Here is a 17,810-nt window from a genome sequence, read left to right as displayed (position 1 = left end):
CCATAATATGATTTTAAGCTTCTGGAAAGCACCAAAGACAAAATAATAGTTTTTGATATAAGGTTGGTTCATAATTTTCTGCAATTTTCAAGCTTACGGGTTGTCGTTTTGATTTCTCGGCACAGGAGTTGTTTTTCGATGTGGTTGTTTTTGTGTTTCGTAGACCTACTCAAGTACTTGTTATAGGTTCAAAGTTTTTCTTCTTGCTTTTTTTCCCGCCGAGAACGGAGCTTTGACTTCCTAATTATGTCATTCAAAAGGAAGTTGTTGATTTATGTTAACAAAGGCCTTCTTGTTTCAACGAAAATACATTTTAATTCAAAAGATTTGAAACAAGAAACTTGGATCTGACTTAAAAAGTTCTTCTCTTTCAGCAGTCAGAGCTAAATTTAGAGTTATAAGAGGGAATCGTAGAAGCGGATCTGTGTCAAACCACCTGTAGGTTTTCAACTTCATTGAGGGTAACTCATGTAACTGTAGTTCATGAATGAAAACTATTTATCGAAATGAGAAAATTCGTCGTTACATACCACACGTTTAGAAAGAACATGAGATGGCACATCACATGGACCTAAGTTGGTTTTTAGTACTTTTCCACCCAACACACGTATGGTCGGGCTATTTATTTTTTAGAAATAAGTAGTGGAGTTGTTACTCTAACGATATGAGGGAAGTAAAATGTGTGGACTGAGATTTGCGCTCTCTGGGTGTTCTCAAACCTGAAAAAGTGGTTTTTTTGAATCTGGGACTCAGTACTCTGGGTGGAGTGGTAGGAACTCCTAAACAAGGACAGGGAAATAACATCAGATGTTCACGTTTGAAATTTCAATAAATTTAAACTCATGTGACTCCAAGACGGGGAGATATAACACAATGACGTTTTTGGTATGACAACACTTTTTCAAATGTTGAGAAAGTAACCCACAACAAACTGTTATTATCTGGCTGGACAGTTTTTTAAAATTCAGCGTACTTATCCAACCTTCTTCTCTCTAATTAAAAACGTTTTGCTTGACTCCAAGGTTATTGAAACGGAAAAGAATCCGAATAAAAAGAGGATATCAAAAAGAAGCAAGTTTCCTTTTCAAATGATCTCAAATGGAGGGTCTACGCGGAGGAAATCAGTAAGCTACCAAAATCTTGTTAGAAGACAACCAATGCTGATAAACAATATTTTGAATTCAAGAAATCTTTTTGGATTAAAAAAAATAGAAGCAAAATTTTATCGAAAAATTGCAGAAAATTATGAACCAACCTAATATATTCATGAACAGATCTGTAACCACTGGTCAATTTTGAAGTTTCGTGTAAGTATTAATTCAGGTTTTGTTCAGATCAACTTCCACAGTATATGTGCTCCTCTATTATGAAACACGGAATAGGTTTTTTTTGCGTAATATATTTTTGTGCGGTTTTGTTAACTAGCAGTCTTAATTCAAGAAGCCTAATCGTAGTGTTGATTTAGCAAGACCAGATCAGCAACAAGAATTATCTTAATTGTTGTTTTATTCTAAATACAAACAAGTTTTTTTTAAATGCAATCTTCATGTTCAAACACTAGATGGTGAAGTGTGGGCTAGTCGTGTTACAATTCTATGTAATCAAATTAAGCACAAGCAAATGCCTTGCCTACAATCTTTTTCTTGTACGGAAGACAGCAAGATGTTCTTGGGAAGAGGCAAACGGAGTTGGCACATGCATTCGTTCCGGTGAATTCTCCGCTAGAAAAAGAAAGCGTTTTCATGCTTATTTTCTATAAAAGTTATTTCATACCTGCACTGACAACCAGATGGGAAACAATAGCGTTGTGTTGGAATACTTCCACAGTTTCCGCAGGTGTCGTTGCAAACTGCACCAGTCACCGTAGTCCATTCAGTCCATGTTCCTGTGCACACTTCCGGCTGAAACAACAAATATATTAGTTTTGCAGAGCTAGGAGCTTTGAGTGTACCGTTTTGTCTTGACAATACTGTGCACCATCGTATCCGGTGGCAACAAACTTTCCAGCGCAACATTGCGAACCAGTTGTGCAAACTTGGTTTCCGCAAGCTTTAGTCTCCAGAGAGTCCCCGCTGCGAAATAGATAATTTGAGTTCAACAGATCAATGAGAAACAAGTAACTTACGTGCATGGACATCCATAAGGTGCAGATGCACATGTTCGGTTTCTACTCTGAGTTCCGCAAAGTCCACAGGTAGCACTGCATGTTGTCCATGATCCCCAATCATTCCAAAGTCCGGTCTTTTCTGAAATTGAATTTTTATTTGAATGTAAGTTATAAAAACAATTAATAGTGGTACCTGGATCGCAGCAAGTTGTTTGTTCTGGATTGAATGCTGGAACAACTGGAAGAGGACCACAATAGAAAGTACGAGCGGTGATGTTAACCATCTTCTTGAATCCAGTACAGCAAGAGGTTCTTGGGAAAAGACAGACACTTGAAGCACATACACTTGTATCAGTAGCATCACCACTAAAAACTACTATTCAGATCAGATGAAACATTCAGACAACTTACGTGCAAGCACATCCATATTGAAGAGACAAACACTTTCTCGTACGAGTCTCCACTCCGCAAGATCCGCAAGTGTCGTTACAGCCAGCAGTGCTTACCCATTCTCCCCAAATTCCTGCAGATGGACAGCATGTCACTCCACATGTATTCAGCTTGTCTGGATCGGCAACAGCAGTAGTCTACAAACGATTTGCAAAAGTCACTAATCAGGTGTATAATAGTTACCAGCGGTCCGCAGATATGATTGCTTCCTTCAACAGTTGCAGTGTATCCAGGACAACAACTCAATCTTGGGAAGTAACAGACACCAGTACCGCATTGTTCAGTTATTGTTGTTGGTCCTCTGAAAAATTACTTTTTGTCATACTTGTCACGGGCCGGGCCGGGCCGAAATCAGGAAAAATCTCGGCCCGGCCCGGCCCGCTCGGCCCGTTTTGAAACATTTTTTCAAAACATTTTGAGTTTTTGAACTTTTTTTGGAAATTTTTTGAAATTTTTTGAAAAAAGTATAGTTTTCGAATAAACATTTAAAATTGAATCAAAATGTGAATATGTAATGATAATTTAAGCATTTTTACTGTTTTTTTTCGAAAAATTTCAAAAAAAAATTGGTAAAAATGGGTACCCATTTTTGAATCCGGGCCGCCGGGCCGGGCCGGGCCAAGAGAAATTTCGGCCCGGGCCGACGGGCCGAGCCGGGCCGACGGGCCGAGCCGGGCCGACGGGCCGAGCCGGGCCGGCCCGATTTTTGACAAGTATGCTTTTTGTAGTTTGTTTTCTATTTCTTATTACTTACTGGCAAGGACATCCGTCGGCATCCGATGTACAAATTCTTGTTTTGGTTTGATTTCCACAGGAACCACAGTAATCTCTGCATTGAGCTGGTGAAAGAGTCCATTCAGACCAGATTCCTGTTTCTGGGCAACAATTTTCGGAGCATGTTGGATCGTATGGAGCATATGGTGTGGTGTAGTTCGGCTAAAGGTTTCCAAGTAATTTTCAAAAAGATTAGTTTCTTTCTCACCTGTGGTCCACAGATGTGTTGTGTTCCGCTGACGGTTGCTGTGTATCCGGCGCAGCAAGAGTCGTCTGGGAAGTAGCACACAGTGATTCCACAGTTCACTGATCTTGAGGAGACACCCCTATAAACAATTCATGATGACTGTACTCAATTTAGATTAACTTACTGGCAAGGACAAGTGGATGGGGAAAGACAGACACGTTTTTGTGTTACAGTTGAGCATGAACCACAAGTAGTTGGGCACGAGCCTCCAGTAGTCCATTCTGACCAGTAACCTCCAGCAGCTGGACAACAATCGGTCGAACAGAGTGTTGATGGTGCAGCATCCGAATCATCCTTAACACTTTTCCTTTAAAAATTAGTTTTCTAACTGTACACTTACCGCAGATGAGCACTGGAATGTTCTTCCAACGATCACCTTCTTTCTAGCTCCACAGCAAGTGGTTCTTGGGAACGGACATGGTGCTGGTGCACATTCAGCTTGTTTGGTTGTGCTTCCACTAAATAATATTAATTTTTAAAATAAAAGCATTAATCTGAAATAAATCATCATACCTGCAGGCGCATGAGTAATCCGCAGAGAGACAGACTCTTGAAAGTGTTGTGACTCCACAGTTTCCACAAGTATCGTTACATGAATCTCCAGAAGACCATTCAGACCAAACTCCTCCAAGAACACAGCATTCTGGTGTGGTAGTTGAGCACGGAACTGGATCAGTTTCAACTTCGGCGTCTTCCTGAACAAACATTTATGTGGGAATTATTTTTTAAAGTTTAAACATACCAGTGGGCCACAGACAGATATACCATTGATAGTGGAAACGGTAAGACTGTTGCAACATACTGTTGTAGACGAGCATGGAGCTCTGTTACATGGTTCTGTCTTGGTAGCTTTTCCCCTGAAATAATATGACATTTCACTATGTTGCCTCTGCAAAACAATCATACATGCAGAAACATCCATTTGTTTTCAAACAGGTTCTGGTGTAAGTCATCGTTTGACAAGCTCCACATGATGTCTGGTTGCAAGTGTCAGTAGTCTAAAATCAGCAATTTATGCTAAAAACGATATAACAGAAACTCACCGTCCATTCGGACCATGTTTCCAGTGTTCTGCAGAATTCTGATTCCGTAGTGTCTCCAATACAAGAGCAGAATGAATCTGAAGCACAAACTCTTGAACGTGAACGAGATCCATCACAATTTCCGCAAGTTGTTCCACTGCATGCAGACCATTCTGTCCATGCTCCCCAGATTCCTTCCAGTGGGCAACAGGTCTCATCATTAGTCGTTGGATCGGTTGTATTTGGCTGAAAATTTTGTTTACAGAAGAATTAAAAAATATCATGAATAATACCTGAGGACCACAGATGTGAAGAGTGCCAGATACGGTCGCAGTGTAACCTGCACAACAAGAATCAAGTGGGAAATAGCAAACTCCAACATTGCAATTCTGAATTTTGACGTCCGATCCACTGGAAATAATTTATTAAAAATAGAGGGCTAGTTACTGGAAAGAAATAATAGTATACTTACGTGCAAGTGCCACAATCTGCTTCGGTAAGACAAACACGACGGTAGATTTGTTGCGAACAAGATCCGCAAGATGTTGCGCACGGCGCATCAGCGGTCCATTCACTCCAATAGCCTCCTGTTGGACAACAAGCCGTTCTTGGGACTGTTGTAGACTCAGCTTCAGTCGAGGTACTGGTAGATTCCGTGGAGGTACTTGTAGATTCCGTGGAGGTACTGGTAGATTCCGTGGAAGTACTGGTGGATTCCGTGGAAGTACTGGTAGACTCGGTCGATGTACTGGTAGACTCGGTCGAAGTACTGGTGGATTCAGTCGAGGTACTGGTGGATTCCGTTGAAGTACTGGTGGATTCAGTCGAGGTACTGGTAGATTCCGTGGAGGTTCTGGTGGATTCCGTGGAAGTGCTGGTAGACTCGGTCGATGTACTGGTAGATTCCGTGGAAGTGCTGGTAGACTCGGTCGATGTACTGGTAGATTCCGTGGAAGTGCTGGTAGACTCGGTCGAAGTACTGGTGGATTCAGTCGAGGTACTTGTAGACTCGGTCGAAGTACTGGAAGATTCTGTGGAAGTGCTGGTAGACTCGGTTGAGGTACTTGTAGATTCCGTGGAAGTGCTGGTAGATTCCGTCGAGGTACTGGTAGACTCGGTTGAGGTGCTAGTAGACTCGGTTGAGGTACTGGTGGATTCTGTCGAGGTACTGGTCGATTCTGTGGAAGTGCTGGTAGATTCGGTCGAGGTACTGGTAGATTCCGTGGAAGTGCTGGTAGACTCTGTCGATGTACTGGTGGATTCCGTGGAGGTACTGGTGGATTCCGTGGAAGTGCTGGTAGACTCTGTCGATGTACTGGTGGATTCCGTGGAGGTACTGGTCGATTCTGTGGAAGTGCTGGTAGACTCGGTCGAGGTACTGGTAGATTCCGTGGAAGTGCTGGTAGACTCGGTTGAAGTGCTGGTAGACTCGGTTGAGGTACTGGTGGATTCTGTGGAAGTGCTGGTAGACTCGGTAGAAGTACTGGTGGATTCCGTGGAGGTACTGGTGGATTCCGTGGAAGTGCTGGTAGACTCTGTCGATGTACTGGTGGATTCCGTGGAGGTACTGGTGGATTCCGTGGAAGTGCTGGTAGACTCGGTCGAAGTACTGGTGGATTCCGTGGAGGTACTGGTGGATTCCGTGGAAGTGCTGGTAGCCTCGGTCGATGTACTGGTAGATTCCGTGGAGGTACTGGTGGATTCCGTGGAAGTGCTGGTAGACTCGGTCAAAGTACTGGTGGATTCAGTCGAGGTACTTGTAGACTCGGTCGATGTACTGGTGGATTCCGTGGAGGTACTGGTAGACTCGGTCGATGTACTGGTAGATTCCGTGGAGGTACTTGTAGACTCGGTTGATGTACTGGTGGATTCCGTGGAAGTACTGGTAGACTCGGTCGATGTACTGGTGGATTCCGTGGAAGTGCTGGTAGACTCGGTCGAAGTACTGGTCGATTCTGTGGAAGTGCTGGTAGACTCGGTCGAAGTGCTGGTAGACTCAGTTGAGGTACTTGTAGACTCGGTCGATGTACTGGTGGATTCTGTGGAAGTACTGGTAGACTCGGTTGAGGTACTGGTAGATTCAGTCGAGGTACTTGTAGACTCGGTCGAAGTACTGGTCGATTCTGTGGAAGTACTGGTAGACTCGGTTGAGGTACTGGTAGATTCCGTGGAGGTACTGGTGGATTCTGTGGAAGTGCTGGTAGACTCGGTAGAAGTACTGGTGGATTCCGTGGAGGTACTGGTGGATTCCGTGGAAGTGCTGGTAGACTCTGTCGATGTACTGGTGGATTCCGTGGAAGTGCTGGTAGACTCGGTCGAAGTGCTGGTAGACTCAGTTGAGGTACTTGTAGACTCGGTCGATGTACTGGTGGATTCCGTGGAAGTACTGGTAGACTCGGTTGAGGTACTGGTAGATTCCGTGGAGGTACTGGTGGATTCCGTGGAAGTGCTGGTAGACTCGGTAGAAGTACTGGTGGATTCCGTGGAGGTACTGGTGGATTCCGTGGAAGTGCTGGTAGACTCTGTCGATGTACTGGTGGATTCCGTGGAAGTGCTGGTAGACTCGGTCGAAGTGCTGGTTGACTCAGTTGAGGTACTTGTAGACTCGGTCGATGTACTGGTGGATTCCGTGGAAGTACTGGTAGACTCGGTCGATGTACTGGTAGATTCTGTGGAGGTACTTGTAGACTCGGTCGAAGTGCTGGTGGACTCGGTCGAAGTACTGGTGGATTCCGTGGAAGTGCTGGTAGACTCGGTCGAAGTACTGGTGGATTCCGTGGAGGTACTGGTCGATTCTGTGGAAGTACTGGTGGACTCCGTGGAAGTGCTGGTAGACTCGGTCGAAGTACTGGTAGATTCCGTGGAAGTGCTGGTAGACTCGGTTGAAGTGCTGGTAGACTCGGTTGAGGTACTGGTGGATTCCGTGGAAGTACTGGTGGATTCCGTGGAAGTACTGGTAGACTCGGTCGAAGTACTGGTGGATTCCGTGGAGGTACTGGTGGATTCCGTGGAAGTGCTGGTAGATTCGGTCGATGTACTGGTAGACTCGGTCGATGTACTGGTGGATTCAGTCGAGGTACTTGTAGACTCGGTCGAAGTACTGGTAGATTCCGTGGAAGTGCTGGTGGATTCCGTGGAAGTGCTGGTAGACTCGGTCGAAGTACTGGTGGATTCCGTGGAAGTACTGGTGGATTCCGTAGAAGTGCTGGTAGATTCGGTCGATGTACTGGTAGACTCGGTCGATGTACTGGTGGATTCAGTCGAGGTACTTGTAGACTCGGTCGATGTACTGGTGGATTCCGTGGAGGTACTGGTGGATTCCGTGGAAGTGCTGGTAGACTCGGTCGAAGTACTGGTGGATTCCGTGGAGGTACTGGTGGATTCCGTAGAAGTGCTGGTAGATTCGGTCGATGTACTGGTAGACTCGGTCGATGTACTGGTGGATTCAGTCGAGGTACTGGTGGATTCCGTGGAGGTACTGGTAGACTCGGTTGAGGTACTTGTAGACTCGGTAGAGGTGCTAGTAGACTCGGTTGAGGTACTGGTCGATTCTGTGGAAGTGCTGGTAGACTCGGTAGAAGTACTGGTAGATTCAGTCGAGGTACTGGTGGATTCCGTGGAGGTACTGGTAGACTCGGTCGAGGTACTTGTAGACTCGGTTGAGGTACTTGTAGACTCGGTAGAGGTGCTAGTAGATTCGGTTGAGGTACTGGTCGATTCTGTGGAAGTGCTGGTAGACTCGGTAGAAGTACTGGTAGATTCAGTCGAGGTACTGGTGGATTCCGTGGAGGTACTGGTAGACTCGGTCGAGGTACTTGTAGACTCGGTTGAGGTACTGGTGGATTCTGTGGAAGTACTGGTAGACTCGGTCGAAGTACTGGTGGATTCCGTGGAAGTACTGGTGGATTCAGTCGAGGTACTTGTAGACTCGGTCGATGTACTGGTAGATTCCGTGGAGGTACTGGTGGATTCCGTGGAAGTGCTGGTAGACTCGGTCGAAGTACTGGTGGATTCCGTGGAGGTACTGGTGGATTCCGTGGAAGTGCTGGTAGACTCGGTTGAAGTGCTGGTAGACTCGGTGGATGTACTGGTGGATTCAGTCGAGGTACTGGTGGATTCCGTGGAGGTACTGGTAGACTCGGTTGAGGTACTGGTAGACTCGGTTGAGGTACTTGTAGACTCGGTAGAGGTGCTAGTAGACTCGGTTGAGGTATTGGTCGATTCTGTGGAAGTGCTGGTAGACTCGGTAGAAGTACTGGTAGATTCAGTCGAGGTACTGGTGGATTCCGTGGAGGTACTGGTAGACTCGGTCGAGGTACTTGTAGACTCGGTTGAGGTACTGGTGGATTCTGTGGAAGTGCTGGTAGACTCGGTAGAAGTACTGGTAGACTCGGTCGAGGTACTTGTAGACTCGGTTGATGTACTGGTGGATTCCGTGGAAGTGCTGGTAGACTCGGTAGAAGTACTGGTAGACTCGGTCGAGGTACTTGTAGACTCGGTTGAGGTACTGGTGGATTCCGTGGAGGTACTGGTAGATTCCGTGGAAGTGCTGGTAGACTCGGTAGAAGTACTGGTGGATTCAGTCGAGGTACTTGTAGACTCGGTCGAAGTACTGGTAGATTCCGTGGAAGTACTGGTGGATTCCGTGGAAGTGCTGGTAGACTCGGTCGATGTACTGGTGGATTCAGTCGAGGTACTTGTAGACTCGGTCGAAGTGCTGGTAGACTCGGTCGAAGTACTGGTAGATTCCGTGGAAGTACTGGTGGATTCCGTGGAAGTACTGGTGGATTCCGTGGAAGTGCTGGTAGACTCGGTCGATGTACTGGTGGATTCAGTCGAGGTACTTGTAGACTCGGTCGAAGTGCTGGTAGACTCGGTCGATGTACTGGTAGATTCGGTTGAGGTACTGGTGGATTCCGTGGAAGTACTGGTGGATTCCGTGGAAGTGCTGGTAGACTCGGTCGATGTACTGGTAGACTCGGTCGAGGTACTTGTAGACTCGGTCGAAGTGCTGGTAGACTCGGTCGAAGTACTGGTGGATTCCGTGGAAGTACTGGTGGATTCCGTGGAAGTGCTGGTAGACTCGGTCGATGTACTGGTAGACTCGGTCGAAGTACTGGTAGATTCCGTGGAAGTACTGGTGGATTCCGTGGAAGTGCTGGTAGACTCGGTCGAGGTACTTGTAGACTCGGTCGAAGTGCTGGTAGACTCGGTCGAAGTACTGGTGGATTCCGTGGAGGTACTGGTGGATTCCGTGGAAGTGCTGGTAGACTCGGTCGATGTACTGGTAGACTCGGTCGAAGTACTGGTAGATTCTGTGGAGGTACTTGTAGACTCGGTCGAAGTGCTGGTAGACTCGGTCGAAGTACTGGTGGATTCCGTGGAGGTACTGGTGGATTCCGTGGAAGTGCTGGTAGACTCGGTCGATGTACTGGTAGACTCGGTCGATGTACTGGTAGATTTCGTGGAAGTGCTGGTAGACTCGGTCGAAGTACTGGTAGATTCCGTGGAAGTACTGGTGGATTCCGTGGAAGTGCTGGTAGACTCGGTAGAAGTACTGGTGGATTCAGTCGAGGTACTTGTAGACTCGGTTGATGTACTGGTAGATTCCGTGGAAGTGCTGGTAGACTCGGTAGAAGTACTGGTGGATTCAGTCGAAGTACTGGTAGATTCCGTGGAGGTACTGGTAGATTCCGTGGAAGTGCTGGTAGACTCGGTCGAAGTACTGGTAGATTCCGTGGAGGTACTGGTGGATTCCGTGGAAGTACTGGTGGATTCCGTGGAAGTGCTGGTAGACTCGGTAGAAGTACTGGTGGATTCAGTCGAGGTACTTGTAGACTCGGTCGAAGTACTGGTAGATTCCGTGGAGGTACTGGTAGATTCCGTGGAAGTGCTGGTAGACTCGGTCGAAGTACTGGTAGATTCCGTGGAGGTACTGGTGGACTCCGTGGAAGTACTGGTGGATTCCGTGAAAGTGCTGGTAGACTCGGTCGAAGTACTGGTGGATTCAGTCGAGGTACTTGTAGACTCGGTCGAAGTGCTGGTAGACTCGGTCGATGTACTGGTAGATTCGGTTGAGGTACTGGTGGATTCCGTGGAAGTGCTGGTAGACTCGGTCGATGTACTGGTAGACTCGGTCGAGGTACTTGTAGACTCGGTCGAAGTGCTGGTAGACTCGGTCGAAGTACTGGTGGATTCCGTGGAAGTACTGGTGGATTCCGTGGAAGTGCTGGTAGACTCGGTCGATGTACTGGTAGACTCGGTCGAAGTACTGGTAGATTCCGTGGAAGTACTGGTGGATTCCGTGGAAGTGCTGGTAGACTCGGTCGAGGTACTTGTAGACTCGGTCGAAGTGCTGGTAGACTCGGTCGAAGTACTGGTGGATTCCGTGGAGGTACTGGTGGATTCCGTGGAAGTGCTGGTAGACTCGGTCGATGTACTGGTAGACTCGGTCGAAGTACTGGTAGATTCTGTGGAGGTACTTGTAGACTCGGTCGAAGTGCTGGTAGACTCGGTCGAAGTACTGGTGGATTCCGTGGAGGTACTGGTGGATTCCGTGGAAGTGCTGGTAGACTCGGTCGATGTACTGGTAGACTCGGTCGATGTACTGGTAGATTCTGTGGAGGTACTTGTAGACTCGGTCGAAGTGCTGGTAGACTCGGTCGAAGTACTGGTGGATTCCGTGGAAGTACTGGTGGATTCCGTGGAAGTGCTGGTAGACTCGGTCGATGTACTGGTAGATTCCGTGGAAGTACTGGTGGATTCCGTGGAAGTTCTGGTGGATTCCGTGGAAGTGCTGGTAGACTCGGTCGATGTACTGGTAGATTCCGTGGAGGAACTGGTAGATTCCGTAGAAGTACTGGTGGATTCCGTGGAAGTGCTGGTAGACTCGGTCGAAGTACTGGAGGATTCAGTCGAGGTACTTGTAGACTCGGTCGAAGTACTGGTAGATTCCGTAGAAGTACTGGTGGATTCCGTGGAAGTGCTGGTAGACTCGGTCGATGTACTGGTAGATTCCGTGGAGGTACTGGTGGATTCCGTGGAAGTACTGGTGGATTCCGTAGAAGTGCTGGTAGACTCGGTCGATGTACTGGTAGATTCCGTGGAGGTACTGGTGGATTCCGTGGAAGTACTGGTGGATTCCGTGGAAGTGCTGGTAGACTCGGTCGATGTACTGGTAGACTCGGTCGATGTACTGGTAGATTCCGTGGAGGTACTGGTGGATTCCGTGGAAGTACTGGTGGATTCCGTGGAAGTGCTGGTAGACTCGGTCGATGTACTGGTAGATTCCGTGGAGGTACTGGTGGATTCCGTGGAAGTACTGGTGGATTCCGTGGAAGTGCTGGTAGACTCGGTCGATGTACTGGTAGACTCGGTCGATGTACTGGTAGATTCCGTGGAGGTACTGGTGGATTCCGTGGAAGTACTGGTGGATTCCGTGGAAGTGCTGGTAGACTCGGTCGATGTACTGGTAGATTCCGTGGAGGTACTGGTGGATTCCGTGGAAGTACTGGTGGATTCCGTGGAAGTGCTGGTAGATTCAGTAGAGGTACTTGTAGACTCGGTCGATGTACTGGTAGATTCAGTAGAGGTACTTGTAGACTCGGTCGAAGTGCTGGTAGATTTCGTGGAGGTACTGGTGGATTCCGTGGAAGTGCTGGTAGACTCGGTCGATGTACTGGTAGATTCAGTCGAGGTACTTGTAGACTCGGTCGAAGTACTGGTTGATTCCGTGGAGGTACTGGTGGATTCAGTCGAGGTACTTGTAGACTCGGTCGAAGTACTGGTTGATTCCGTGGAAGTGCTGGTAGATTCAGTCGAGGTACTTGTAGACTCGGTCGAAGTGCTGGTAGATTCCGTGGAGGTACTGGTGGATTCCGTGGAAGTGCTGGTAGACTCGGTCGATGTACTGGTAGATTCAGTAGAGGTACTTGTAGACTCGGTCGAAGTACTGGTGGATTCCGTGGAAGTGCTGGTAGACTCGGTCGATGTACTGGTAGACTCGGTCGATGTACTGGTAGATTCCGTGGAGGTACTGGTGGATTCCGTGGAAGTACTGGTGGATTCCGTGGAAGTGCTGGTAGACTCGGTCGATGTACTGGTAGACTTGGTCGATGTACTGGTAGATTCCGTGGAGGTACTGGTGGATTCCGTGGAAGTACTGGTGGATTCCGTGGAAGTGCTGGTAGACTCGGTCGATGTACTGGTAGATTCCGTGGAGGTACTGGTGGATTCCGTGGAAGTACTGGTGGATTCCGTGGAAGTGCTGGTAGATTCAGTAGAGGTACTTGTAGACTCGGTCGAAGTGCTGGTAGATTCCGTGGAGGTACTGGTGGATTCCGTGGAAGTGCTGGTAGACTCGGTCGATGTACTGGTAGATTCAGTCGAGGTACTTGTAGACTCGGTCGAAGTACTGGTTGATTCCGTGGAGGTACTGGTGGATTCAGTCGAGGTACTTGTAGACTCGGTCGAAGTACTGGTTGATTCCGTGGAAGTACTGGTGGATTCCGTGGAAGTGCTGGTAGATTCAGTCGAGGTACTTGTAGACTCGGTCGAAGTGCTGGTAGATTCAGTCGAGGTACTGGTGGATTCTGTGGAAGTGCTGGTAGACTCGGTCGATGTGCTGGTAGATTCCGTGGAGGTACTGGTGGATTCCGTGGAAGTGCTGGTAGACTCGGTCGATGTACTGGTAGATTCAGTAGAGGTACTTGTAGACTCGGTCGAAGTGCTGGTAGATTCCGTGGAGGTACTGGTGGATTCCGTGGAAGTGCTGGTAGACTCGGTCGATGTACTGGTAGATTCAGTCGAGGTACTTGTAGACTCGGTCGAAGTACTGGTGGATTCCGTGGAAGTGCTGGTAGACTCGGTCGATGTACTGGTAGATTCAGTCGAGGTACTTGTAGACTCGGTCGAAGTACTGGTTGATTCCGTGGAGGTACTGGTGGATTCCGTGGAGGTACTTGTAGACTCGGTCGAAGTGCTGGTAGACTCGGAAGAAGTACTGGTAGATTCCGTGGAGGTACTGGTGGATTCAGTCGAGGTACTTGTAGACTCGGTCGATGTACTTGTAGACTCGGTCGATGTACTGGTCGATTCTGTGGAAGTACTGGTGGATTCCGTGGAAGTGCTGGTAGACTCGGTCGAAGTACTGGTAGATTCCGTGGAGGTACTGGTGGATTCAGTCGAGGTACTTGTAGACTCGGTTGATGTACTGGTAGATTTCGTGGAAGTGCTGGTAGACTCGGTCGAAGTACTGGTAGATTCCGTGGAAGTACTGGTGGATTCCGTGGAAGTGCTGGTAGACTCGGTAGAAGTACTGGTGGATTCAGTCGAGGTACTTGTAGACTCGGTTGATGTACTGGTAGATTCCGTGGAAGTGCTGGTAGACTCGGTAGAAGTACTGGTGGATTCAGTCGAAGTACTGGTAGATTCCGTGGAGGTACTGGTAGATTCCGTGGAAGTGCTGGTAGACTCGGTCGAAGTACTGGTAGATTCCGTGGAGGTACTGGTGGATTCCGTGGAAGTACTGGTGGATTCCGTGGAAGTGCTGGTAGACTCGGTAGAAGTACTGGTGGATTCAGTCGAGGTACTTGTAGACTCGGTCGAAGTACTGGTAGATTCCGTGGAGGTACTGGTAGATTCCGTGGAAGTGCTGGTAGACTCGGTCGAAGTACTGGTAGATTCCGTGGAGGTACTGGTGGACTCCGTGGAAGTACTGGTGGATTCCGTGAAAGTGCTGGTAGACTCGGTCGAAGTACTGGTGGATTCAGTCGAGGTACTTGTTGACTCGGTCGAAGTGCTGGTAGACTCGGTCGATGTACTGGTAGATTCCGTGGAGGTACTGGTGGATTCCGTTGAAGTACTGGTAGATTCAGTCGAGGTACTTGTAGACTCGGTCGAAGTACTGGTAGATTCCGTGGAGGTACTGGTGGATTCCGTGGAAGAACTGGTAGATTCCGTGGAGGTACTGGTAGATTCCGTGGAAGTGCTGGTAGACTCGGTCGAAGTACTGGTAGATTCCGTGGAGGTACTGGTGGACTCCGTGGAAGTGCTGGTAGACTCGGTCGAAGTACTGGTGGATTCAGTCGAGGTACTTGTAGACTCGGTCGAAGTACTGGTGGATTCCGTGGAAGTGCTGGTAGACTCGGTCGATGTACTGGTAGATTCAGTCGAGGTACTTGTAGACTCGGTCGAAGTACTGGTAGATTCCGTGGAGGTACTGGTAGATTCCGTGGAAGTGCTGGTAGACTCGGTCGAAGTACTGGTAGATTCCGTGGAGGTACTGGTGGACTCCGTGGAAGTACTGGTGGATTCCGTGGAAGTGCTGGTAGACTCGGTCGAAGTACTGGTGGATTCAGTCGAGGTACTTGTAGACTCGGTCGAAGTACTGGTGGATTCCGTGGAAGTGCTGGTAGACTCGGTCGATGTACTGGTAGATTCTGTCGAGGTACTTGTAGACTCGGTCGAAGTACTGGTTGATTCCGTGGAGGTACTGGTGGATTCCGTGGAGGTACTTGTTGACTCGGTCGAAGTGCTGGTAGACTCGGTCGATGTACTGGTAGATTCCGTGGAGGTACTGGTGGATTCCGTTGAAGTACTGGTAGATTCAGTCGAGGTACTTGTAGACTCGGTCGAAGTACTGGTAGATTCCGTGGAGGTACTGGTGGATTCCGTGGAAGTACTGGTGGATTCCGTGGAAGTGCTGGTAGACTCGGTCGAGGTACTTGTAGACTCGGTCGAAGTACTGGTAGATTCCGTGGAGGTACTGGTGGATTCCGTGGAAGTACTGGTGGATTCCGTGGAAGTGCTGGTAGACTCGGTAGAAGTACTGGTGGATTCAGTCGAGGTACTGGTGGATTCCGTGGAAGTGCTGGTAGACTCGGTCGAAGTACTGGTAGATTCCGTGGAGGTACTGGTGGATTCCGTGGAAGTACTGGTGGATTCCGTGGAAGTGCTGGTAGACTCGGTCGAGGTACTTGTAGACTCGGTCGAAGTACTGGTAGATTCCGTGGAGGTACTGGTGGATTCCGTGGAAGTACTGGTGGATTCCGTGGAAGTGCTGGTAGACTCGGTCGAAGTACTGGTGGATTCAGTCGAAGTACTGGTAGATTCCGTGGAAGTACTGGTGGATTCCGTGGAAGTGCTGGTGGATTCCGTGGAAGTGCTGGTAGACTCGGTCGATGTACTGGTAGACTCGGTCGAAGTACTGGTAGATTCCGTGGAAGTACTGGTGGATTCCGTGGAAGTGCTGGTGGATTCCGTGGAAGTGCTGGTAGACTCGGTCGATGTACTTGTAGACTCGGTCGAAGTACTGGTAGATTCCGTGGAAGTACTGGTGGATTCCGTGGAAGTGCTGGTAGACTCGGTCGATGTACTGGTAGACTCGGTCGATGTACTGGTAGATTCAGTAGAGGTACTGGTGGATTCCGTGGAGGTACTGGTAGACTCGGTAGAAGTACTGGTAGATTCCGTGGAGGTACTGGTGGATTGCGTGAAAGTGCTGGTAGACTCGGTAGAAGTACTGGTGGATTCAGTCGAGGTACTTGTAGACTCGGTCGAAGTGCTGGTAGATTCCGTGGAGGTACTGGTGGATTCCGTCGAGGTACTTGTAGACTCGGTCGATGTACTGGTAGACTCGGTAGAAGTACTGGTAGATTCCGTGGAGGTACTGGTGGATTCCGTGGAGGTACTTGTAGACTCGGTCGATGTACTGGTAGACTCGGTTGATGTACTGGTGGATTCCGTGGAAGTGCTGGTAGACTCGGTAGAAGTACTGGTGGATTCAGTCGAGGTACTGGTGGATTCCGTGGAAGTGCTGGTAGACTCGGTCGATGTACTGGTAGATTCCGTGGAGGTACTGGTGGATTCCGTTGAAGTGCTGGTAGATTCCGTGGAAGTGCTGGTGAATTCCGTTGAAGTACTGGTGGATTCAGTCGAGGTACTTGTAGACTCGGTCGAAGTACTGGTAGATTCCGTGGAGGTACTGGTGGATTCCGTGGAAGTGCTGGTAGATTCCGTGGAAGTGCTGGTGGATTCCGTTGAAGTACTGGTGGATTCAGTCGAGGTACTGGTTGATTCCGTGGAAGTACTGGTAGATTCTGTTGAAGTGCTGGTAGACTCGGTTGAAGTAGTTTCGGTAGTAGTTGAAGTTGTTGTAGTTACCGGTATATCAGTAAGCACTGAAATTTTTTATTTATTTGATCATTTAAGCTTTTTCATTATACGTATTCCTGAGCTACTCACCATTACAATTCAGACTATTTCCGTCAATAACTTCTCCGGCTATTGTTGCAGCCCATCCAAATGCAAAACATTTCAGTTGTGCTTCGAGAATATTGTAGTCGTCCATTCCTTCTCCTAGCTGCAATTTTCAAGAAATAAAAATGTTCAGAATCAGTATTACAAATGTTTTTGATTTTCAACCGTTTTTACGCTTTACTAAATATAATTCTAAACACTTGATGATTAACAAATTACAAGCAATTTGGAAATGGGATCAATTCAACTTACTGTTATGGTGTTTCCGCTGACGTCATTGTAATCCAATGTAGCCAAATCTCCTCCAACGCATGTTATATCGGCAATTGGGCACCCAGATCCGTCAGTACTATAGGTTATATAGAAATTTTCTGTTGCGATCAAACCATCATATTCCGGCACTGTTGCTTTTTCCAGCGGCGTGCAACTTGATGCACATGCTTGTCTCTAGAATAAGACATGAATAAGACATGAGTTGTTATATTCAAAATAAAACTTACCTTAACACGATTAGAGATTTTGTAGTTCTGTTCGTAATATGTGGGAAGTTCCGTGGATGTTACGTTTTTCACTGGCCGGGCAGTGACTCTCTAAAAATGAACAATTATTGGAACGATCGAAAGAAAAACAGTACTTGTCTGATAGATGAGATGTCTCTGAAAACCCTGTAGTTCGGATCTGACAGGAGATCAGCATTGATGACACCAAATATTATGGATGCAATCAATATGCATAATGCTCTGGGAAGCATTCTGGGGGTACCCTGAGAAAATTAAAATATGTGTTAAGAGATGAACAAGAAATAAGTTTTGATGAAACTCGGTAAATTTAAATGAAATTGAAATAAACTCCGGAAGAGTGTAAAATGTCGGGTGTTCAACAGAGGTGGAATGGTCAAACGACAGGAAACTCTTGTCGATTTAATATGACAAGCTGCCAACATTTTTTCTAC

At 47.7% G+C, this 17,810-nt stretch overlaps 1 protein-coding gene across 1 annotated transcript; it reads right to left on the bottom strand.

Moving 5' to 3' along the window:
- Nucleotides 1-1,606: 1,606 nt before the first annotated feature.
- On the bottom strand, nucleotides 1,607-17,609 carry GCK72_023423 (uncharacterized protein; the record flags this gene model as incomplete). Its single annotated transcript, XM_053735391.1, has 21 exons — nucleotides 1,607-1,721; nucleotides 1,774-1,901; nucleotides 1,952-2,072; nucleotides 2,126-2,246; nucleotides 2,301-2,473; nucleotides 2,519-2,694; nucleotides 2,741-2,858; nucleotides 3,312-3,493; nucleotides 3,540-3,657; nucleotides 3,703-3,872; nucleotides 3,919-4,036; nucleotides 4,092-4,273; nucleotides 4,321-4,435; nucleotides 4,622-4,846; nucleotides 4,894-5,011; nucleotides 5,073-6,314; nucleotides 6,366-16,688; nucleotides 16,844-16,961; nucleotides 17,111-17,305; nucleotides 17,359-17,448; nucleotides 17,493-17,609. The coding sequence occupies 21 exons, from the start codon at nucleotides 17,607-17,609 to the stop codon at nucleotides 1,607-1,609; spliced, it is 14,265 nt and encodes a 4,754-aa protein (XP_053578957.1).
- Nucleotides 17,610-17,810: the final 201 nt, after the last annotated feature.

Source organism: Caenorhabditis remanei, chromosome X (assembly GCF_010183535.1).
Source record: "Caenorhabditis remanei strain PX506 chromosome X, whole genome shotgun sequence".
NCBI lineage: Eukaryota > Metazoa > Nematoda > Chromadorea > Rhabditida > Rhabditidae > Caenorhabditis > Caenorhabditis remanei.
The sequence above is the reverse complement of the archived record's forward strand: the minus strand, read 5'-3'. Positions and strand labels throughout refer to the sequence as shown.